The sequence below is a fragment of the Mytilus galloprovincialis genome, chromosome 7 (genome assembly GCF_965363235.1).
Source record: "Mytilus galloprovincialis chromosome 7, xbMytGall1.hap1.1, whole genome shotgun sequence".
Taxonomy (NCBI): Eukaryota; Metazoa; Mollusca; class Bivalvia; order Mytilida; family Mytilidae; genus Mytilus; species Mytilus galloprovincialis.
In genome coordinates, this window is record NC_134844.1 from 4,909,898 (window position 1) to 4,936,308 (window position 26,411).

The 26,411-nt window shown below is 31.6% G+C and overlaps 1 protein-coding gene across 3 annotated transcripts in view; it reads right to left on the minus strand.

Moving 5' to 3' along the window:
* Window positions 1–3,367: 3,367 nt before the first annotated feature.
* LOC143082167 (uncharacterized) overlaps window positions 3,368–26,411 on the minus strand; it is a 38,709-nt gene continuing 15,665 nt past the window's right edge. The window contains exons 1-9 of one of the 3 annotated variants that reach the window (XM_076257728.1): window positions 8,805–8,944; window positions 7,608–7,674; window positions 6,943–7,099; window positions 6,501–6,764; window positions 6,112–6,240; window positions 5,673–5,840; window positions 5,020–5,419; window positions 4,627–4,747; window positions 3,368–3,977 (exon numbers count right to left, since the gene is read on the minus strand). In XM_076257728.1, coding sequence (XP_076113843.1) covers window positions 4,639–4,747; window positions 5,020–5,419; window positions 5,673–5,840; window positions 6,112–6,240; window positions 6,501–6,764; window positions 6,943–7,099; window positions 7,608–7,628 — 1,248 coding nt within the window. In that variant the 5' untranslated portion in view covers window positions 7,629–7,674; window positions 8,805–8,944 and the 3' untranslated portion in view covers window positions 3,368–3,977; window positions 4,627–4,638. Of the gene's footprint in view, window positions 3,978–4,626; window positions 4,748–5,019; window positions 5,420–5,672; window positions 5,841–6,111; window positions 6,241–6,500; window positions 6,765–6,942; window positions 7,100–7,607; window positions 7,675–8,804; window positions 8,945–26,411 lie in introns of those variants that run through there. The other 2 variants (XM_076257729.1, XM_076257730.1) reach the window with 2 other exon arrangements.

Below are 26,411 nucleotides of genomic sequence, written 5' to 3' on the forward strand. Positions count from 1 at the left end.
TTAAGAGCAGTTGGGAAAAACGATCCACCTCTCTTTCCCTCGGGTCCTTATTCCAGAAGGAGGTTAAGTCGGTATTCTCATGGTTAGAAACAATTCGTTGATTTTTCTCGGAAAAAAGGATAAGATTGGATAACTGATGTTATACATAGTTGTATGTGTCACATAATTCCGACCAGATCACGGCAGATGAAACATAAATAGTTGTATGTGTCACATAGTTCCAACCAAATCATGAGAGATCATTGTGCTTATTATACCACACCTAGTTACAAAACTGTTCAAATAAAATCAAACAAATTAAGTACAAGAAAAATATAATAATATGATTGTAATATTACATCCAACCTATGAGATCTGTTATAAAAACATCTTTAAAAACAATTGAATTGAGTGTACCGTATTATCTAACATCCTTCCAAACATAAAATCAATCAGACTGAGAAACGTCACCCCAAAAGTAATAACAGACAGAATAACAAGAAGTTTTAACACCTACAATAAAAAGTCTTTCTACGTCAGTAATTCATGATGTATATGCAAGTTATATTTCGTATGTTGTACAATGTTCCGCTAGATTTATTACTAATACATTTTGTTTTCGTTGTCTGACAGAACATCATTATGTCAACTTCTAGTCGAGCTTTTCGTCCTTTTTTCGTTGGTCTATTGTGATAATATTTTGGTTAACATAAAAAAATAAAGAAGATGTGGTTTGATTGCCAATGATTTATCACTCCACAAGAGATCAAATGACACAAAAGTTAACAACTATAGGTCACCATACGTCCTTCAACAACGAGTAAAGCCCATACCGCATAGTCAGATAAAAGGCCCCGAAATGACAATGTAAAACAATTCAAACGAGAAAACTAACAGCCTAATTTATGTACAAAATTGAACGAAAAACAAATATGTAACGCGTAATCAAAGACTCATGACTTGGGACAGGTACATACATACAGAATATTGCAGGGTTAAACATGTTAGCGGGATCCAAACCCTCCCCTAACCTGGGACAGTGGTGCAACAGTACAACATAAGAACGAGCTATAAATAACACTATATTTATGGAACATAATAAACTTGATTTACTCAATTATTTTGCCCGTATTGAAATATAATAAATGCATAAAGAAATAGATTGAGCAGCAAATAAATAAATGTTCCGGTCCGTATTACATGTACTAGTAATACACAAAAAAGGTCATTTTTCAAACGACTCAAGATTTCCATGACATATAACATAAGTTTTGAAATCAATTACAGGTTATAACTGTTAGGATAAGCATATCACGACTGATATCAAATAGATATGACAACAAGCCGTAGGCGAGTATCACAGCACAACTTGTCAATCAAGTTATTCCATAAAAGGTCAGTGGTATGCTATAGACGTATATTACTGGAATTATTACGAAGTTTTGTAAACCAGTTCTATTACAGTGTCATAAAATAATCGCAATATTTTGTAAGAAATTTTGGACTTGGATTTGAATAAATGTATGCAAACACGTTTTGAACATACTAGTAGCTGATGTCTTAAATCTGACATCTGTCGGTGTTCTTATTCAATACATATTTTATGCGGGAAAAGTTGATCACAGATATTTCAAATTATCGCAACTTGGTTGTTTTGTGCCAACTGAGTAACTTTCAAGATATTAATTAAATAATATCAAATCATAGTCAATAGATTTTATAAATATAGAAATAACAAAAAAAAAAATGGAAAAAATTGACAAGTTTGCATTGCTTTCTTCTATTTGAGTAAGTAGGTACTCAATTTTAATCGTCAGTTTTCATTTAGTATTTATTAATTTCAAACAAATAATATATCCCTCAATCTGACTTCGCCATACTAATAATCAATGTAATATCTGTATTAATTTTAATTATTATTTTATTAACACAAGCATATCGAAACTAGGTGACTTACTAACACTGGTCATTCAGATGACCCACTCGTCTCCACTATAATTGACTTAATACTTTAATTATATATGTAAATTCACACTAAATAAACGTTTGACAATTAACATTCTAATGGTCACGTTTAAGCTTTGTAAATGTCCTACAGTATGGTTACATTTGCCAAACTTGACAATGGATATTCGTTGTCTTTTCTATGCTGTCACTGATATACATGCACAAGAAGTTAATAGCCATTTTAACCATGCTGAATCCTTGTACCGTCTTTGTTTAAAGTACTTTAAAATTTGACTTCAAAACCGTGATTACTTTATTTGAACTCTCGTAGATACTTGTCTCATTAGCAAGCATACCACATCTCCTTTTTTATATTAACAGTAGTTCAAATCAAGAACAAAGAGTAACGTATAAGTCTTTTTCTTCCCACACCACAAAATACATTCACATAGAAAACTTTATTTCTATTTATATATGCGTTTTAGTTGCATTTCCTCCAACTTCCCTACATACAAATATGCTATTGTTGATTTTAATAACAACAATCATTTTTTATGTCTTGCGATAAATTTCAGTTACACCATAAACTACAAATAGATCGGGGTTGCTGTCATGTGCTCCGGAAGGTCTGCAGTTGGTCCTTCACAAGCAACATCCGTTGTTCTACTACCCGTTATTGAGAGGTACCTGCTGAGATAATGTATTCAGAGATTTTGGCTAATATTATTCTTTCTTTTACTAGCTGTGACAAGTATTGTATAATGTTAATCAAAAGGACCAGAAACGTCAGTATAGTCTTATATGGTTGAAGACCCTCCCATATTTGTAAAGATAAAGAACAGCAACTACAGCTTTATGTCATGAATAAAAGTGTTGACAGTATATCTTTGGGACTTTTTCGTCCTTGTTCACCTAACATGCCATACTAGTATTCCAAAATTTTGAAGAAATATGGTACGCAGAAAACAATTCTTAACCTGACAGGACTCCTCTCATTTCATTTGAATATCACAATACTTTAAGCCGTATGGTTTTTGTTCATTGTTGAAGGCCGTACACGTAGCCTCGAGTTAGTAACATTATCGTCATTTGCAGATTTATACCAGGAACATAGATATACTGTTCCCATGTTATACCAACACTTGGCAAACTTGGCCTTGAAAAAACGGGTATTGTATTATGGGATTAGTCTACATTGTGAAATGTTGTCCGCGTCACCATTGACATCAATATTGGAAATTTCCACACAGGAAATGACATTATGACATTATGAACACCTTATTAAAGGTTACACATACATTCCTAATGATGTGATAATTTTACTTGTCATGATGTATTGAGTAAGACAATGTGTTCTATCTTATAGACAGGATCTCTAGACATGGTCTGTATGCATGATAAATCTGATGTAGGGGAGATCAAAAGAAAGTAGGATCAACAATTTATAAGTTTGACTCTTTTATATAAAAATATACAAAAAAATAAATATCAAATATAAACAATCTATAAATTATGAGATTTTTACAACAATATAACAATAATAGGTGGATTATCAACTCCTTTGTAGAATACAATAATAGGCTACATGCTAACGGAGAACCTAATTCCCTCTACAGAGATACAACACTGACAATCTTAACTAGATTATCAACTCCAATACACCACGTGACTTCAGTCGGATTTCTGATTCGATAGAACCTTTACGATGGCCAATGTCGGATTTCAGATTTTATAGAAAATGATTGTCATGTATGATTTGAGTCACGAAATGAGGAGTGGCCATACACCATTACTTGGTTGCTGATTTATTTCTATTCCTCTAATACTGATGTTTTGAGATTGTCCTTGGGCGGAATCTACCGAGCTCAACTCTCCGAGATCTTTTTGGTATTTCTCGTCATTCATCGTCATCTTTCGGAATTAACTCAAGCGGTTAACTAAGACTGGCAACCTAATGTTCTCATTCTTTCCAGCCAGTGGAAAATGGTCCAAATTTGTAAACCAGTCGTCTACCGTCGACTCGTTCGAGAATGCCTCGTTTGTAATAGTACCTGAAAGTGCAAATAAACGGACGTTTAACAAGAGATAATAAAAGCAAACAAATCTCATTTAATATGATAAAATCATCATGCACAATTCTACATATAATCACTCACCAAATCATGCAATATTGAGATTAGTTATCGATTGGTCTTTAAACTTACTGTGTTTATTATTTGAAAAAAATGTTTATTATGTAATTATATTTATTTACACGTCTATATTTAAAAATTACAAGTACAAAAATTAAACTGTTGACTACTTAATACATTTTTCAATTATTCAATTTCTATATTTCTTTAAATTGCAAATTTAAACATAAGGAGATGTGGTAACTATTTAAATAAAAAGTAGGTGTTATAGAATAAGAAATAAAAAAAATAGAATTAGCAGTTTGGAAGAAAAAACGAAAAAAAGAATTAGTGCAAAAAAAGAGGTTTAAAAGGAAAAAATAAATGAAATTGATTAAGTTAGCATGTGAGTAGAATTTAAAAAGAGGAAAAGAAAAAGTAGAAAAGAAAATGTGTTGCAAAAAGTAAAGAAAAAAGAATGTGTGAACTATTATAATTTGTTACGAAGTTAGACACAGAAAAAGACAGATACAACATGAAGCCCATAACCAAGCAAGCATGTTAGTGCACACAATATATAAATATTAACCTAAAGCATTCTCTACACCTCTTTCCATCCATAAGCTTTTGGACCGAATCTAAAGCATAATTTCTTCGGGAATTTGCCAGATTTTGGCACTTCAGCGAAGTAGCCAGCTGATCTACAGAACCTGCACATGGAAAAGGCAAACATTAGATATTGTCTTACTATGGAGACCCTCTAACCTCATCATCTTATCAATTATTCCACTTTCTTTTAAATAAATACAAGTTTCCTTACAGTCAAAGAGTCAATATTTTGTCACTTTAAGTGGATATAACCATTGAACAAAAAATAATAAATATTATTGAACAAATATGCAACGATACATTTGACATCGCTTCCCATGCTACCATTGTCTAACTTTAACATGCTTTACTAGCTCTGTATATAAACACCTACCTCATTGCTCGGCTCAGCTTCTCGTAAGTCATGCCTGGATTGTTCTTTTTACGTCCCCACATCTTGGCAACAGCTTCAGACTGCACGAATCTGAAAACTCCTGCTTCTTTATCTTCCCATCTCAATAATGTTGGGTTCAAACTGGGATCTTTTAATAAGTCTCTCACAAATTCCCACAAATGATTGCCCTTTGAACCCTGACCAACACGTCGTCCCTTTTTCGGTTTTGTTTCTGTTGGGGACACTGGTTCGTCCATAAACACACCTTCGTCACTCGATACACTGGATTGTGGACGTGTTCGTTGATATGGCGGTAATAATGGAATGTCGGTACAGGAATGATTTGATAGTGACAAAAATCGTGATCCGTCGTTGCTGATATCGCTTGATCGGTCAGATTCTGGAAATAAAAATAGTAGCCATTAAGTTTAATTTGATAAATAATATAAAATGAAATATTTGATACTAGCTATATAATTTATTTATGTATACTAGTTAAAATTGTTAAATTGTTTAAATGTATTATGTAAGTTGTCGTTCAAGCATCATTTCCCCATAGTAAAAATCCAGCCTTAAGAAATTTTCAAATTAATCTCAATGCACTGATCAAGAATAAAATAAATGGACACGACCAATAAATGTTGACCCCTTACCATCTTCACTGATATAATCTAAGACTTGATCTCCGATTTGTAAGAATGCATCAGGGATGTTAGATGGATCGTCGTCAAAGGGGATCCACATTCCTCCGATCTGTACTTTCCTCATACCATCCATATCGTCAATCTTTGTTACAAGGTTTAAATTCTCCTCTAACATTTCTATAAAGAAAGATATAAATAATAAATAAATAGAATACAAATTATCATTATTATAATAATAATAATAATAATAATAATAATAATAATAATAACAGACTAACTGATCTTCTTAAAGTAAATTGATAAAAAAAAGGTTGCCTCCCCCTTTTCCCTTCAATTGTATGAGTTATTCTCCTTTTCTCTCTTTGTTATTCTATTCACTTATTTTTAAACTACAGCTATATAAAATTTATTAAATTTATAGTGATATGAAAATGTTTTGTAAACTTACTTTCTGTTCGTGTATCTATGTTGACTGGTTCAATATTTTCTGAGATTTGGTACATTTTGTAGAACTCTGGAACATTTGTGTTCAAATAATCTGTTGTATAGTCACATGGTGCAGGTTCAATAAAACGTCCTGAAATCATAAATAACAGAGAACTGCAAATAATGTACTCAACTTGTAAATAACAGTTTATTGTATAAAGTTATTCCTAATTTATGTGTAAATCTAGACAACATTTTGTGAACACTCTGACGTAAAATGACACCAAAAATGATTTATCAAACTGTTTTAATTAGTCTGCACTACAGAAATAAACTTTTATCTTTTTTGTCACCCATTCATTATTTTTCATGGATTTTGAACAAAACAAGCATTAATCTGAAGAAATTTACCTTGATTAAGACAACTACGGAATGTGTCGTACAAAGACTTTCCATAATAACTATCACAGTCAAGGAAATCTGCCAGAGTCATTCTGCAAAGCTGAGACCCGGTAATGTTCTGGAATTTCTCGCCTCTGATTGGGGATTCACTTTCTGGGAACAGTTCATCAGCAACATAGTACACCCAGTCTAAAACTTCCCTGCTTTCCCAATGTTCTGGATGTTTTCGTGTCCAGCTCAATAATTGTGTATTTTCACTTTGTTCAGTGTATTCTGAAAACGATAATCATCAAGAATATAAATACCATGTTAAAATTTAACTTTAGTTTTTAACTTTATCTTTTTCAAATAAAAATCATGTTTACTTAGTTATTTATGAAAACAAAAAAATTGCTTTCAAGTAATTGATTCAAACAGTCAACAAAGTATAATAAGTTTAGTATATATTTACCCATTTTGGTTGATAAATCCATGAATGTTTTAGTTTCGTATTCTGCTGATGGACTGCAGCAGCCGTATATTTTCTCTTGTTTGATAATCATTGGTTCTTGTTCATGGAAAGACAATTCAGATTCTGACATGTCGCTATGGTAACCTTCAGATGGAACCTTCAAAAACAAACGTAATAATTGTTCAGTTAAATTCATTTTCAAACAAGTCTTTATAAACAACGAACTGATCACTTCACACATGTAAGGAGTAAATGAACAAAATTAAATTTAAACACTTATTTTATTCAATTTTGAAAAAATTCACCAAACTGGATTACATATTCGGGGAAATGATTTAGAAATTAAATGATATTACAATTCTCACAGACTATAAGATATAATCCTTTATTTATATTTTAATAAATCCATTATGAATAAGGCATGATTAACCTATAGACTTTGTCCACCTTTTAAAAACTATAAGTAAATACAATAAATGTGTGCAAGTTTTCTTCTCAACATCACATAATAGAAATAAACCATCCATGCATTATGTTGGTAATTTGTATTGATTTCTATTTTTGATTTTCATTTCTTCAATTTATAACATTCTTCAAGATATTGATTATTTAATATTTTTTTCTTTTATCCTTTTTACGTTTGTTTATATTTGAATTATACTTACTATTTGTGGAGATGAAGCCATATCAATGAGATCGTCCTGACTTAGGGGGAACTGTGGTGAAATGGGTCTGAAATACATAGAATGATAACGATGTAAATCTCCTATGTCAGTGGTATAACTAGTTGTAGCACTCATACTGTACATTATATGATTAAAGTCCGTTAGTCTGAGAGAGATGTTGTATAGATGGTAACTTATTGCACTGTATGAAGTAAGCTTATAAGTCCGAATGTTTTATAAGATTTCGGTCTCTTTACACCGTTTTCTCATTAATTACAAATTACAACTATGAAATCTTACGGCACGCGGCATCATTTTATAAACCGACAGCCCTCCAATAATCAAAAGACATTAAAGGCCTAAAGCATTTGTAAGATTGTAACCAATATATGACTACAAAGTTTTCGGAGTTCCATCCCACGTTTTCTGCGACGATTCTACCCGAAATTCCTGTAGGCCATATATCTACCTGTCGTAAGTAAAACTTTGATTGATCATTTGACAAGAGCTTTAACACTGTAAACAGGCCAAATCTTGGAAAACTCTAATCGCTATCATCTTTAAAATTGAAAAATAGCCTCTGGTCATTTTATGAATTTTATGTAGATATGATGATCCTTTATGCAATTATCTGTGCATAAAAACGGATCACTGTTTACTTATTAATAAGATAACATCACGCTTAAAAATGTCAAAATTTAAAAATTTCCTGAAAAAGTGTAGGATTTGATGTTAAAATGTCAAAGTGCATTTGGCATTTATCGATTAATAAGACATGGCGAAGATTAGCATCACGAAAATCGATGGCAATATTAGGTCAAATTATGTTGAGTCTTCAGATTATTGTTTTCAATCATTATATATGTTAGAATCTTTGTGTATATGTTCATTAAAAGCAAACTGTACTCTTCAGTGCAGACATAGTTATGTTATATGTAAAATGACATTGGCTTGAAATAGCAGTAAATATTAATGTCTCTTTTGTTTTTGTAGCTGCCATTACAAAAAGGATAGAGTAAAAACAGCATGTTTATTTATTAAATTATATTAGAAGAATAACTTTGAATTAAATAAATAAATAAGTTTATAATTCAGATGACATTCATAAAATATTCTAAAAATTTATAAATAAAAAAAGTATAACACTAAAAAATCAATTATCTATCATATGCAAAGTATAATAAATAAATCACATACCGATTATTAAAGATGCTTTTGACTGCTGATGTTGCAGACGGTTGACAGAATATTTTAAAATTAACACTTTACTATCCTACATTTAATTCATTTGTAATATTTATATGTGTATTAGTTTACTATATACAATCTGAAGCCACGTGATACAGAAATATTGGATTGAAGGGGAAATTCCCGTTCTGAGTACACTGGATCTCATTGGTCTGACGTGAACTGCTTTTTAGGTCATCGATTTAGCTTTTTAACTAGCTGTACAGCATTATTGTCTAGTCTTAACCTTGGATGATTGAGTTACAAATAACGTTGCTTTAAAGTGTCCATTCATAAATTACTATTTTGTGAAATAATTCGGATAAAAACAAATTATTTTATTTTCAATAAATATAAATCGTATTCCCTTTAAATAGTATTGACCTGGTTTTAGGTCAGTCAGTAAGGACATTAAGAAACAGGTGGGGTGTTTTGTGGTTTATGACAATGATACAAGCTATGAATTATACATAAAATATACATGTAGGTTATAACATATAAATGCAGTACAGTGGATTGTTATTAAAGCTTTAAAGTCTTTAAGCTAAAATACGAATTAAGGGTACATGGTACTGAGCCAGCAACCATACAACAATAACACAGAAAAGACATCTCAAGGTATAATTGTCAATCATAAATTCTAACTGTTTATTGGAGAGTCAAGTTGATTGATTTTTAAAAAGGGGGATGGAATTTTCATCTTTTAATCTTGCTAGTACGGGGTATTTATTTCCCTTGTTTACGCAACTAATTCCTGCTATTCATTTTCATGCTATTTTGTTAGTTTTCGTAAAAAAAATTTCAGTTATCAGCAGGCCAGCTTATTCTTTTTCAAAATCCTCCTAACCGTCCCCTATAATAGCAAATGGTCATCCCTTAGGGGAACGACCACTTAACATCAAAGGTGGGTTGGGGAGGGGATTATGTTTTTTCGTAAAAAAAATCTTCTGATTCCCAAAATGATGATAAAAAAAATCTTCTGAATCCTGATTTTGCCCATACCTCAAGTACCTTGTAGTGTTAAATTTTGTTTGCTTGTTAGCGTTGAAAAAACTAAATAAACTCTCTAACAGAAAACCATACCCCTCCTTTTGAAGGTAACAGCTGCTCCATTTTGCAATTTATTAAGCCTTCAAACACTCCTTAAGGCCCATGTCAGTTAACCGCTGATACTTTCAATACTTTTACATATATATTCCTTCAGTACCAAAATTCGGGTAAATGTTAAAAGTAAAGTAAGTTAAAGTCAAATCAACTTATTTTTCCATCAATTCGTGCAATAGTACAATTTAAAAATTGGTGCATTTTAGAACTACTGTAGACCATCTTTTATGACCTTTTAAATTCAGAAAAAAAAGAAAAATAACTATTAAAAAAAAAATGACAAGAAGTCGATAGACATTTTTTGTTTGTTTATTAATTTATAATATAAACTCAAACGTGATTCCATAGGTGTAATACACTACAAACGTGATTTCTTTTCAGCTGCAATTTAAATATTTGAATGCATTTTTTCACAATTTGCTTTTAAAAGTACCTATTCAGGGTGCTCCTATAGCGTATATCGTGAACAACTGCCAGCAAAGAAATTCTTTCAATTCAATTTGACAATGAACGGCAAAAAGGGGATTTTTGTTAAACAAACTAAAATCAATTTTATCAGCTTATAGATTGGTTTACGTTACCTGTATTTTTAAACTCTGTTGTACATGTACTAATCAGCTGACTAGGGAAATCTACCTAAAAACTGATCAAGCGAGCTAGGTACTAGACGTATCAGATATTCTCAGTGTTTGTAAGCTATAATTATCAACGATTATAGAGCTAAAGAGCTGTGTGTATTGCTGTACAATGGTCAAGAATTTCAGAAAAAAAATGCTTTGACAATAAAAAGTGTTTATGCAATCTAGTACATTATAGGTGTCGATATATTATATCTATATGTCAGACTAAAATGACATCACCAGGGCGTAATGCTAAATTCTAGGGTTGTTAACTAATTTATTTCTTTATAGAAGTTCAATTTCCTTAACAATAAGATTTTTCTTTTTCATTGCAATACAATTTGAAATACTTTGCTTATAAATAAAAGCATTACATACTTAATATATCACAAAAGAAGGTTTAGAACTAAGAGACACTTGTAACTAGATTATTTAATGGTAAATGACGGAAAAATCGCATGTTAGAGGCAAAAAAACCCACGAGAATTAAAACCCACGATTGTTTACTACTACATTTTATAAGCTATGCAATGATCTCAAAGTAAAAATATAATTCGAGAGGGAAATTATAAAAGTCCTTGATGGAGTGATGATTGTTTAACGTCCAGTGGCAACTATTTCATTCATGCATTTAAGGACAAAAATAATTTCCCATAACAAAACAAAACCATATATCAGTCATAGTGCATCTGTAGTACAACAGCTTCAACATGATTTATTATAGACATAAAAATAAGTCATAGTGCATCTGCAGAACAACAGCTTCAACATGAGATGAAGTGTATGTCCGTCAGGAATTGATTTTTTCAGTCAGTTCTCTCATTATTCTTAATAGAATGGTATTTTATATTTATATATTGTCTGTCTTATATTGTGTATTTACTATGTATGTTCTGTATATGTATGTATTGCAAGTAGTGAGACTATAATAAAATATTGAATCTTTAATCTATATACAATCATATATTGATCATCGAATTCGTAATTGTATGATGCAAAATTATGGGATGTTGTTTTTGTTTTTCTAAGAAGATCTGTCTTATTAAAAAAAAATAATTAGCCAGACTTTGCATAGACTGCTGCAATGATATCGTATGATTTTTTAAAAGACTTTGTTTTACTTATTGTTTCAATCGTGCTATCAGGTTTATCGATATTGATCAGTAAATAAATCAATGATTTATATATATTGGAGAGATTGGTGTAATAAATACATACATTATTGTAAATATTAGTATATTACATCTTTTGAACTATATATCCTGCAGGCTACACAGAATATTCAAAAACATTGTAAAACACCTGATACTTTTAATCGTAAATATTTTTATAATACACACTTTGAAGTGTTACTCCAGGCATACGTTTGTAAGTATAACACCAACACCAAATTCAAATATTTAACTTGATATAAAAACAAAAACAAATAAAAACAAATTATTCCCTTCCTAGAAAGCTTGAACAATAAAGAAGCAAGGTCCTTCACATTACCGCAGAAATATATTTCTATAAATGAAACTGAAGTACACTGATACAGTACAATTGTATTGATAATAAATGTAGGTGTATATAGACATTTGTACAAATTCATCTATGTTTCTAAGTATCCATTTAGGAACATAACACTTGTACTGATAGAATTCGACACGGAAAATATCCCCCACAAGAATCATTATCTATTCGACAAGGAGTTTTTCAAGTTTCTGTACAGGCAAAATAAATATACATGCAAGAAGATGTAGTATGAGTGCCAATGAGACAACTATCCACCCAAAAGCATTATTCGCATTAAATTGGTTTTCTTTCAATAAAAAGTTCAGACAAAGTCAAATGATTCAAAATAAAGCAACTTTAAACAGCAAATTACAATCACCACTAACACATTCTAGAAAAAAACAAGGATTAGAACAAAACCTTTCGGATCTCGGGTTAGCGTTGCGTCTTGCTTTTTACACAGACTAGACTATAAGTGTTCCTCGTTTCTCTTTTTTTTTTTAAATAGATTAGACCTTTTGTTTTTCTGTTTGAATGATTTTTACACTAGTAAGTTTTGGGGCTCTTTATAGCTTACTGTTCGGTGTGCGCCAAGGCTCCGTGTTGAAGACCGTATAATTTGACCTATAATTGTTTACTTTTATAAATTGTGACTTGATATAGAGTTGTCCCATTGGCACTCATAGCTCATCTTCTTATATCTATAGAACACACATGTTTTAAACAGTATATAAAATGTATAAAAAAAATACTGAGCTCTAAGGTTAATTAAAAAGGGAGCCATAAAAACCTGACAAAATCAAGAGTTAGCAATCAACGTTCCGATTGAAAAGCATTTGTCATGTTCCTGACTCGGTACAAGATTTGTCTGAAGAAAAAAAGGTCGCTAAACCTGGTGTTATTGTTAGCTTAACTTCATACTTGTATTAAGGTTGTTCACATATCTGCTATATTATCAAAATCAGCATGATTAGGGGAGCAACCCAAAGAGACATAAACGGTAAAAGTGACATTAGTTGAAATCAAACAGCTAAAATTGTATAAACATACGTCACAAATGCCCCCGCAACATTCAGATTTTGCAATTGTAAAGTCTTATTTTGCGTTTTATTCAGGGATTTGTTGTTAGTTGCTGTCTATCTTAATTCTTGTTTTTTTTTTTATCATCAATTGGTTGCCTTTCCGTTTGATTTCTTTAACATGTTGTCATTTCGAGCCTTGTGTAGCTGTGGAATTTACGGTGTGGGTTTTGCTCATTGTTAGAACACTATATAGTGACCTATATGACTGTTTCAGTTGGCTTGTGTCGTGTTAGGTTGATTTCCTATGCACCTTCGGAATATACAAATGTTTTCACATATTTGGAAATTAGTTAAATAACGGATGGGATCTAAGCAGTTTATTGTCGATTAGTCTTAATTTTAAACACTGTTATAGAAATTAAAAGTGTAAAACCGTTTTTATACTTTCCATTTCCCATTTTTCTTTTTTCTTTGTTTAAATGATTTTATAAAAAACAATGCTTTGTCTGAATGATTTAAAAAAAAATTCTTGTTTGAATGATTTTATAAACCGACTTATAGTCCACTACGTTCCTTTTTCCTGCACTTACACTAATTCAGAATAAAAAGTAGAATACAGCAATGCATTTATAGGACATTTCGATTTCAATTGTATTACATGCAAACAATGTAAAATTTATGATTTCCGTACTATAAATTTCCTCTGTAAAACAAACAAAAAACAATGTACTATTTTTATCTTCCGTACTGTAAATTTCCTCTAAGGAAATAAAAATGTGAACGATAAAAAGATTATTTCATTTTTATGCAAACTTGGATTAAAGTATTAGTAGAATTGCCTTTTTCAAATACAAATGAGGTGTGTAAATGTTGATTGTATATAATATTTTCTCATCTATGGTCTCGTAAATGTAACACAACCCTGCTAAAAAGGGATTTCGTTTGTTTATATTTTTTGCTATATGTTGTTGATATCTTGGACTAATTCATTGAATCTATTTGTCCAAGTTGATAAAACTGCTTTTTTTATGTATATCAATTGTTTGTGTTTTTTTTCTATACACCATTGAGAAGTGCCTTTACTGACATATACAATGTAGATGCCAAACGACTGAACAGATAAAGCAAAGAAGTTGATGATATATCATTACATGAAACAAAATTAATACAAGCACGTCACAATAGCCACAGCAAAATACATTATTTCAGAGGTGTCTTCACCTCAATATCCACAGTTTATAAAGCTTTAACATGTACCAAAACTAATGATACCTCACTGTGCACTGAAGTTCATGACGGCCCTAAGCACCGAAAAGAGAAGAATTTTTTGATAAATTTCGGTAATGCTACATCTATATGTTTTTATTTAAAAACCTGAATATCAACACATATATTGCCTTATTCTGTAAAAGTATAGTTGTCTCTTAAGCCAAATATTTATGACACCATGGTGCCATAAAACATTTAAATTATATATTGACAAGCTGGAATATAGCTGTAGGCTACACTGGTATAGTATTGAAAAATTTGTTAAGAAAAGCCATAAAAAAAAACATATATTTTACCAATTCTAAACATGTCCATGAGGTTAGATTTATTTTAACGCATGCATTTTCAATCTTTAATATGAGTTAGTTATACATGTAACTCACTTAGTTATACATGTAACTCACTCATGTAAAGTTGGTCTTAGATGGATTTGACTTTTTAGGTTTATGTTGGTCGTATAGCTCATCAATTGTTTCGGTTTATATGAACTCTTGGCTTTCAAATATTTGGCTCGAGCGTTTCTGATGAAGTTAAATTCAGACAAGCGTTTCGGACGCATGAAATGAAGTTAAATTCAGACAAGCGTTTCGGACGCATGAAATATATAGAGAATAATACATGGCAAAATCCGTATCATATGTCGTATCATCCCGAGACATCAATATCAGCCCAAGGGCCTTTAGGCCCGAGGGATGATATTGGTCGAGGATGATACGGCATGTGATACGGATTTTGCCATGTATTATACGCTTTATCATATATTTTAACAGAAGAGTATTATATTATATGAACTGTTTTCTGATCCATAACACTGGGTTACCTTCAGTTCTACTTTTTTCTTGTTTCAAAGGCCTTTAAAAAAAAGAACTGCTCAATTACTTATCCGAAGCACCTGGGTTATTAAAAATATTTTGTTTATTATTGTATTTATATGTGTGTTTTGTATTTTTTAAAGTTGCATTTAGTGTGCCTAAAATATGAAAACTTGACGTTCGTGACGTCACTAACAATATGAAAACTTGACGTTCGTGACGTCACATACCAAACAATGACGTCATTTAAAAAAATTACCCATTTTGAGGAAAAATTTTCTTGAGCAAAAAAAAACATAATTGACTTCATGTAAAAAAAAAAAAAAAAAAAAAAGTAGGGGTGTGATAAAGGGTAGAGGTGTGATAAAGGGTATGCGATAAAGGGTAGGGGTGTGATAAAGGGTATGCGATAAAGTTGCGCGATATGGATAAAACAGCAGGCTATTTATCAAATATGCAAAACTACTGTATTTACTACTAAACATATGATAAATATATATATATATTAATTTGTTGTGTTTATATTTTATCAACCGTTAACCATTTGATATTGGGTTCGTATTTTTTTCAAATACGTTATATTTTACTTTTTCTCGAAATTCTCGAAGGTTAAAAAAAACATTATTGTTTTCCGGAGGAATCGGAGGCTGGTGGTTTAAATAGTCTGTTGTATTACAAACATATTTTATTGTCGAAATAATACATGACAAAAGGATAGGACATACGTTATATATTCGGTTTGGGAAAGGGGGGGGGGGGTATTTTGGCGACTTCTTTAAAATCATGTCAGTGGTGGAGCAAACCAAAGTTCACAAATATTTAGATTTCACAGCCGTTTAACATATTTTGATAAGTAAGCGGCTATTCCTTTCGAGAGAGAAGGTCGTTTTCTTCCATAAAGAGATGCACTTAAAGACTGACTGTTACATATTTATCAATAGTAAGTTCTAAGTTTACACAAAATTCTCAAACTATTGTGTAATTGTGTAATTTGGAAGTAACAAACAAATCTATTTATTGTTATAACTACAGAGTCTTTCAAAGAAATACGATTCTACGTTTAAATACATTTAAGAGTATCTGATGAAATGTTCTAACTGAAATTTGATTGTATAGATTCTTGTAAAATAACAATGTCAAACTGTTTCTTTTGCTTTAATATTTACACGGTTTGTTTGCGTGTACTTATGTTTGCAACAACAATATCTATTTTAAGTGGAATTTTTTTTTTTTTGCTTCAAAGAATTGAAAAGTCCTTCTTAAACCTCAAACCTTTCCCTTTGTTTATTAGTATGTTTATATTTTGTCTGTGGGGACTTATGTTTAAAACTGTTATGACACAACTTAGAATGCCACGAACAACTTAGAATGCCACGAACAACTTAAATCAAACATAAATATAAAATAGAAGATGTGGTATGAGTGTTAATGAAACAACTCTTCACAAAAGACCGAATGACACAGAAATTAACAACATTACGTTGAGTTGTATAATTACTGAACTATATATAAAATCTTTTTTATTTGTAATAGCTCCAAATGTTCATTATTGTAGTTACATGTAGTGGGGGTAAATAATGTCGTTCTAGAATGGAAGGTCACAACTACTTCTGATCAAGATCAGTACCTAAAACAAAACTAGTATGGTTATCATTTTAATGTGAATTCACCTGCCTTATCATAATTAATTACAAACTTTAAATGAAATATATCACTTCATAAATTGATTAAATCAAAACGCTTTTCTGAATTGACCTTCAGCAGCAACGATTTACCACTAACATTTGCAAGCCAGAGTTGTACAATTAGTTGCACGTTTGAGGGATATGTCACCAAAAGGATAGAAGAAAATTTTTTAATTCCCTTCAAGTCAATTTGCCTAAAGGAATTCGAACCTCAGTTTCTTATAATTCCCAAATTTATTCAAGTTGAATGTTGGAAAGGCATACTTTGAATCATGTCAATGCTTAGGCACTGACTAATGAGCTGATGTTGCCATCGTATACTAGCAGTCCATCAGCTGCGATATCGACCCAGTACTATATGTAGCATATTCAAATAACACCATAAGATTTGTGAAACTGAATCGCTGTAATGAATTTACTTTCGTCAAATATTAAATAGCTATTTTATTTGCAATAACTATTTTTTTATGATAATTCCTTTCGGGGAATATGTGGACATTTTCTAGTAAGAAGGTCATTTTAAAAGTCCTGATAAAAGACATTTAAAAACTGACCTTTTCATAACTTGGTCATATTTAATTCGCATAGTTTAAACTGGAAGTACCAAATCTATTTTTAGTGGAAATTTTCACCTAAACTTTAAAGAATTAGAAAATCTGACCTTCTTAGCCCTCAATTTTTTTTCTTTGTTTATTAGTATTTCAAAATGTTAGTTTGTTGTGCGAATTTATGTTTGAAATTATCAGGACATAGTTTACATAGATACGGACAACTATAATGAAATAATTATTTTGAAATTAAATAGAGTCGAATTATTAATCAAGTATATATAAACTTCTTCAAAAGTAATAGATCTCCATGCTTATATGTAGTGAAGGTAAATATTATTGTCTTTGAAGGAAGGTTACGATTTCCTGTCATCAAATTCAGCACCTGGAACAAACCTATGCTGACTATCTAAATATGATTTGACTAGCCCTTCTAGATGTGCACTTCCCTTTAGTCTGATGACTTATGAAATCCTGATTGTTTCGCACGATAACAATTAGAAATGCTTTCTCGAAAGTTATTATTGTTATCATTTTATTGATAGGTCTTTAACTTGAGCATCTAAATACCGGTATTTGACTTGTCATTCCTTTTTTCGTTTGACTATGACATATTATTAACCAACTAAGTACAATATTGCCAACAATGAATGTTTATTAAAAATTACATATTTTCTATAATGGCCCTGTTTTTCTGTAATGGTCCTGTTTTTTTCTGTAATGGCCCTGTTTTTTTCTGTAATGGCCCTGTTTTTCTGTAATGGCCCTGTATTAATGCCCAGCATTAATGCCCAGCTTGTCTGTATTAAGCCCAGTTTTTTAGTATTTTATTTAGTTTAGTAACCAGCAACCATCATTCAGGAACCATATAAAGGGATCACTGTTCATCCTGTTTTTCAACACATAACCTCTTTCAACTTAATATCTTGGATATTTGGTATATTTAAAGCTTTATCATGAGTGTGAAGTACATTTTTCAAACTAAACTTTCATTAAAAGAGTAAGAGGATACATAAAGTTGGCAGCAACACATACACTTTTGGTCAGTTGGTTAATTAATGTATTAATTAATGGATGTTTTAATATGGCCCTGTTATATGTCCTCGGTCAGTAATAATGGCCTCGGATGTCTGTAATAGCACTCGGCGTTGCCTTGGACCATTACAGACTTCCTCGACCATTATTACAGACCTTAGACATATAACAGGGCCATTATAAAAACACCCATTCATACTATAGTAATAATGTAACTGTTTTATAGTATTGTATACTCATCAATGGTTATTTCCTTCTTGATTCTTCATTAGTATTACTTAAACTCATCATAGATACCCGGCTTTAAATTTATATAGAAGCGCGTTTCGTCAACAAAATACTCAACAGTGCAGCTCGAATAATAAAAGTTAATAATTCCAAAATATGTGCTAAGTTAAGGAGTACCCTAAATTCCATATGATTTTGCAAATACAGCTAAATGAATATATTCCTGGGAAAGAACATCTTTAGAATTTCAAACATTTCAAAATTTTGCATGCATGTAAACAATAAACTACATTATCAACACGATAGCATCGATATGCACGTCAACATATTAAAACATGTGTTTTGTGAAATATGGTGAACAAACACCTATACAAAATATTTTTGAATAACGTATATATAACTTTATTTCTGTTAACATTTAGTGCTAGCCACAAAACACCGACTTATCCCACAAATATATACCTATACTTTTTAAAAACTAGAGTAGTAATGTAAGAGCGTACAACATGACAGTTTAATATGCCATTCGTTCCATAATTATTTTTTTAAAACATTTTAACTATTTACTGTATAATAGTAATTACCTTGTTTTAGTTCTACTAATCGTTTTTTAAAATACAATTTTGTACCAATATTTCAGTTTTGGAATAGTTACGTTTGGAGTTCTTACGGTTTTTTTAATAGAAAACCAAAGGATATATGGTATCTATCAATGACACAAAATCAATACATGCACAGAAACACCCCTCCCCCCACAACGCCTTTGTTGGTTTTCTTTGTCTCAAAATCATATTTTCAAGTTTTGTTTTATCTTGATTTTTTTTAGTTGGAAGTACGAGATTTGAATATAAGTATACAACTATTGGTTCTTATTCACCACATTTTGTTCCAATATTTATTAAATAATGGAAAAACACAAATATTCTAATGTTTGAGTATTTGGGACGGGAATTAAACAGATTTAAACACGCTTTATGATATGAATCAAATGTAATAACTAGCTCAGTGATATTTCTGTTTAATTCTGTCCGCCTTTTCAACCATGCAACCTAGTTTGTAGCTTAATATTTCCTAATTCCGGGTACCTTGGAAATTTATGTTCTATTTATAGAGGAAATTTTATCGTCTAGGGGAATGTTTTGACATCACGTTCACATTATAAATTATATAACAATATTAATGAGGCTACCATGATTTATACAGTTTGTTGTATACATTTTTAAAATATCAAAATACATTATGCTCCTTCTCCCCTAACTGACCTTTACATAGGTCAAAAAGATAATCAGAGATGGTTCGAGTATCCATTATATGCAAATATGTCAATCGACAATTGGCATACAAGATTTAATAAATTTACATTAGAAGAACATACACCTTATTGTGAGTCCCGTTTTGTTGGAAATTGGTTGTTATATTTCTCTATGCATGAATGATAAAATTTTCTATTTTCCATACACCCCTTAGATCATCCGGGTTTCGGATTTGTTTCTGTTGTAATCTTTATCAACAGCCCAGTAGTCAACACTTCGGTGTTGAAAAGAATATCAACTCTATGGTCATTTTTTATAAATTTGCTATTTGCAAAAGTATGAATTTTCAAAGTACTAAGGATTTTTTTTTACCCCAGGCGTATTTACCTTAGTCGTATTTGGCAAAACTTTTTGGATTTTTTAATTCTCAATTCTCTTCAACTTTGTACTTGTGTTGGCTTACTAAATATTTTTTATCTGAACGTTACTGATGAAAGACGGGCGAAAGATACCAGAGGGACAGACAGTCAAACTCATAGATTGAAAATAAACTGACAACGCCATGGCTAAAAATACAATGACACACAAACAAATAATAGTACAGAAGACACAACACGATGACGAGTCTTATGTAAACGAAACGCGCGTCTGGCATATAAAAGTATAAGCCTGGTACCTTTGATAACTGTTTACAACACTGGATCGATAACACTGCTGGTGGACGTTTCGTCCCCGAGGGTATCACTAGCTCAGTAGTCAGCACGTCGGTGTTGACAAGGATATCAATTATATGGTAATTTTTATAATTTTACTGTTTGAAAAAGTATGAATTTTTCGAAAAACTAAGGATTTTCTTATCCCAGGCATATATTACCTTAGTCGTATTTGGCACAACTTTTTGGAATTTATGTTTTCAATGCTCTTCAATTTTGTACTTATTTTAACTTTATAACTATTTTGATCTGAGCGTCACTGATGAGTCTTATGTAGACGAAATGCGCTTCTGGCGTAACAAATAATAAGCCTGATACTTTTGATAACTATCTAGTTGATTTTCGTCTATGTTGTGTTAGTTAGACTATTCGTCTTTATAACACTCTTTTGCCGATACAGTTTATATTTTATATTTTATATTTTACTTTTTCTAACACATGGTGTCCCTTATGAACCCACATGCAGCTTCTCAGGAATTATAGTCTTTAAATTTGTTGATTTCAGCGTTCTTCATTAGGATAATCTGAGGAAAACATTTCACGCAAGCCTTAATAATAAAGCTTTATTTACATATTCTATCGAACAAAAATATGAATTTGCACGTTTTGATTTTAGTATAAAAAGTAAAATCCCAAAAATACTAAACTCCGAGGAAAATCAATTTGGAAAGTCCATAATCACATTGTAAAATCAAATAACAAAACCCATCAAAAACGAATGGACAAGAACTGTCATATTCATGACTTGGTACAGGCATTTTCAAATGTAGAAATTGTATAAAATATACTTAACTCCTATTCATTCTGTAAAATGTTATAAAAAGTCCAAAACCAAATCAAAATGCATGTACCAAGTCAGGAACATGACAGTTGTTATCCGTTCGTTTGATGTGTTTTAGATTTTGATTTGGTTTTGGACTTTTTATAACATTTTACAGAATGAATAGGAGTTAAGTATATTTTATACATTTTCTACATTTGAAAATGCCTGTACCAAGTCATGAATATGACAGTTCTTGTCCATTCGTTTTTGATGGGTTTTGTTATTTGATTTTGCCATGTGATTATGGACTTTCCGAATTGATTTTCCTCTAAGTTCAGTATTTTTGGGATTTTACTTTTTATTATAATCTTAATTGTAATAAAAAAGAACAAATAAGTAAACCCATGTTTCTTTCCCGAAAATTGTGCGTAATAAACGTGGTTAGATACTTTTTTCATGAATTAGTTGCATAAACGTATTCCAAGTATGATGATTAACAATCTGTTACGGATATAGGAACCACACATCAGTGAGAGGTATGTTTTCCTGTGACATACACCGCACACCAACACTCCTGATCTAACAACTGTGGGTATATATTAGATCTTGTATGACTATTCTATCACTCAGGTTTTTTTTCTACAATTATACTCAATATAAAATATGCCTCTCTTCTTTTAAACTACTTAATGTTACAAAGAAACGAAAAACAAACTTAACTAAAGAAACGTCAAGACAGTAAAACCAAACCCTAATCTATAAATAATACATTGAAACTATAACTTTTCAACATTATTGTTGATAACATTTTTTAATTCAATATAATTCAACACCACCTAATATGAACCAGAAAAGCTTGCAGAATTGCATTCATCTACAAAAAATCAATAAATCTCTTTTATATCTTAAAACATTTCATAATATTGTAATACATTGAACAATAGATCAATAGCGGAATTTGTTGATTTCAAATACCTAATTTAAAGATATTCGCTAATAAACAGTTAAGACCAATATTGGCAACTTGAATATATCTAACACATTCAATACAAAAAGGTGTAAGTCATATGATTATCCTCTTAGCATTGAAATATAATTTTGTATAAGAAACAAAAATTCAACATTTCTGTACAAAATGCATCATACCGATATTTGTTTATACTAACAAGCTCATGATTGTATTTATTTGTTTATACTATTAAATTAATGTTTGCCAAGTTATTCAATAATATTTTCTATTTTTTATTTCACTTTGTTGCTATTTTGTAATGGCAGTTTTTTAATGTTCACGTCAGTTTATTATTGTTCATTACGTAAATACGACGTTTTGTTTGAAAATTATTATAAATGGCTTCTTATACTGGAATCTATTGTGTCAATGACTAAATCTTCTTTTCAGCCTACATAATACGGTCAGACAAAAGTCCTTTTGTTACTAGGCAATGTGGTTTCTAACTATTTCTTCTTCAAAATCTTCATGCCACGGTCAATAAAAATGGCTTTCTGTCACTAAGGACGTTTCTTTCTAACTTTTTCTTTTTTACAAACCATCATGACACAGTCAGCGAAAGCCGCCTTTTGATACTTGACACGTCAGATTCTAACTATTTCTTTTATAACATCCGCATGACACGGTCAGTAAAAACGGCGTTTTGTAACTGGACACGTTTGATTTTATCTATTTTTTTGTTATTTATCTATTTTCTGTGTTTTAACGCCACTTTTAGGCACCGCTTTGGGGCTTTTTCGCTGCGGACAGTTTTTAATGGCAGAGGAAGCCGGTGCATCCGGAAAAAAACCACCGACCTGCGATAGAAAAACTGATATTCCTAGTCAATCAAGATTGGAGTCGGGTGGACCCGTACGAGCGGGGTTCGAACCCATAACCACAGTGTTGACTTGCTAGTTGTAACAGTAGTAAGTACGTAGACCTCGCGGTCACAGAGTCCCCTTTTTCTTTTTAAAACTCAAATGGCACGGTCAGTTAAAGCGGTCTTTTGTAAATTGATACGATTATTTCAAAGTATTTCTTTTTTTAAACCGTAATGGCTCAGTCAGCCTTTTGTAACTGGACTCGGTGGTTTCTAACTTTTCTTTTTCAAAACCTTATTAATGACACGGTCAGTAAAAGCGATCTTTTGTAACTGGACACAGTGGTTTCAAACTATTTCTTTTTCAAAACCATAATGGCACGGTCAGTAAAAATGGCATTTTGTCACTGTACACGGTGGTTTCTAGTTATTTCTCATTTTAAAATCTAATGGCACAGTCAGTAAAAGCGGTCTTTTATAACTGGACACGTTGGATTCTAACTATTTCTTTTTTAAAACCCGAATGACACGGTCAGTAAAGGCGGTCTTTTGTAACTGGAAATGATAGTTTGTAACAATGTTTCATCAAAGCCTTTCTGACACTGTCAATTGAAGCGGCGTTTTGTAACTGTTTATATTTTCACACGTTTTTGAATCATTTAATCCATCAAAGTGACAAATCACCGTAAAGACGTTATATGTACTAATTACATGTACCTATGGGGCAGGTCGTCAGTTAAAGGTAAAATATCACGATTAATTTACATGTTCAGTTTACATATCATTTGTACCTTTTAATCTACATATACAGAGATACAAGGAACGCGCTACTGTATTAAAAATAGGTTAAAATCTTAAATCTTCTTAGTGTAGTGTTACCTTCTAGTCTCCAGGAGACTGACTGGAGGTTTTCATTTGTGCTCATGGATAATATGGAAACAAAATTATTGTGCATTCTAATAAAGGACCAACGATGGGATTAAACATTTAAAAGACGCTAATATCAATAATTGGATAGAGAACAACATTATATAACCCAACAAAGGTGTAATAAAAAGTAAAAGACTATTTTGATATGTCTCTAAAATACACGTATATACATTTGTATATAAAAAAAAATATATAAATACATGTAAGTTCAAACAGAACGATTTAAACACATGCGATAGATATATGAAGCAACTGTCTCAAGCGAAAGCAAATCTGTGATTTTGTTAGTAGTTATAACCCTGTTTCGTTTGGTTAGTCTTACTCAGTCGTTAATTATAACTTTCTATGTAGTGGTTTGTGAGCGTGTTAGTCTTTTCGTCTATCGTCATGGTGTTGACAGCTCCTTTCAGTCTATTGCTCAGTCGTTAATTATAGCTTTTTATGTAGTGGTTTGTGAGCGTGTTAGTCTTTTTATCTATCGTCATGGTGTTGACAGCTCCTTTCAGTCTAAGATTGTCGGATTCCCTTGGTATCCCAATCATCATCATCATCATCATCATTATCATCATCATCATCACCATCATCTTCATCATCTTCCAATAACGGTCAGGAGTCGTAGACAAAACGAATGTCTTAGGAAGCCCCTCTCCACACTGGTATTTACAGTAACAACTATCTACATGAAAAGGATGTTTATTTTTGTTGTCATTAAGGCCGCAGCTACAAAGAGGCTGGCCGTGAAGTATTCAAGAGTGGCTGAGTTAGTCATTGTTGTTTGCAGCTGGTTCCAATTATGGATAATGTATGGAAAGAAGGATTGTTTGTACACTTCTGTGTTGTTGTAAATCTGCCTCAGTCTGTTCGCATCTTTAGTTCTGTTGTCACTTTTGTTGCTGATAATGTCGGTTTCTGGTATGGAAATCATGCCATTGATACATGATCAACAGGCGATGGTACTTACGTCGGTCTTGGAATGATTCCCATTTAAGAAGCTGAATCATGTTAGTGACACATCCAGGTGTTTTATCTATGTGTTTATTACAGACATAACGGGCTCCCTTTCCTTGTACTTTGTCGAGGCGGTCTATGTCTTCGACTTTTCATTTTCCGCCCGTATTAAACGTTTAAAACAACATACCCGAAACAATCCAAATTGAGATGTGACAAAATGTATCTGTTGAAATAATCTTGTAGAGCATCTTTGAGTTAAGTATTTGGTTTAGCATTGTCTAAAATGTAATTAGTATTTGGTTTAGTATTGTCTAAAATGTAATTAGTAACAAATCTTATCAAATGTCAGAGTTTTATTATTCTAGGTAAAAGTTATTCAGGCGTCATTTCCTATAAAACTTGATACTATTGTATTAAATCAAAAGAAGAAAACAATCCAGCAAAGCATAAACATTCTATTTATTTTATTATCTAGACTGAATTATTAAGTATAAAAGGAAATTGAAAGATACCTAGATTAATTTGATGCATCTTATGCATGCATAATTAAAATTTTACTATCTTCATTGTTAGTTAACTAAACAATAGTACTATTACAAATGACGCGTTTATTTTTTTATGAACACCTGTGTGTAACGAAGATTACTTTACATTTGGTTACTGAAAATTTCTCCCGTATCAATATTTATTTAATAGCATTCCAGTGTACAATATCTTGGGGTTTACTGTCCATTGTCATCGATCAAGTAGGTTTGTGATGCACCCGTGCACGTATAGCCCACCAGCGAACCAGTGGTAAACATATAAAATAAAATTGAAAATGGAAATGGGGAATGTGTCCAAGAGACAACAACCCGACCATAGAACAAACAGCAAAAGGTCACCAACAGGTCTTCAATGCAGAGAGAAATTCTCGCACCCGGAGGCGTCCTTCAGCTGGCCCCCAAACAAATATATATACTAGTTCAGTGATAGTGAACGTCATACTAAACTCCAAATTGTATACAAGAAACTAAAATTAAAAATAATACAAGACTAACAAAGGCCAGAGGCTCCTGACTTGGGATAGGCGCAAAAATGCGGCGGGGTTAAACATGTTTATGAGATCTCAACCCTCCCCCTATTCCTCTAGCATAACAATACGCACATTAAAATATGTCGGCTTACACCTCAAAAGCTAACCAAACCTTTGTACAGACTTTTTCAAAAGGCATATAGTTTTGATACTGTTGTCAGGTCGTTAAGGATTGCACATTTTGGTATTAATATTGATTCACTCATAGGTTCTTCTCAGCGGAATTAAATAAAGGCAACAGTAGTATACCGCTTTTCGAATTTC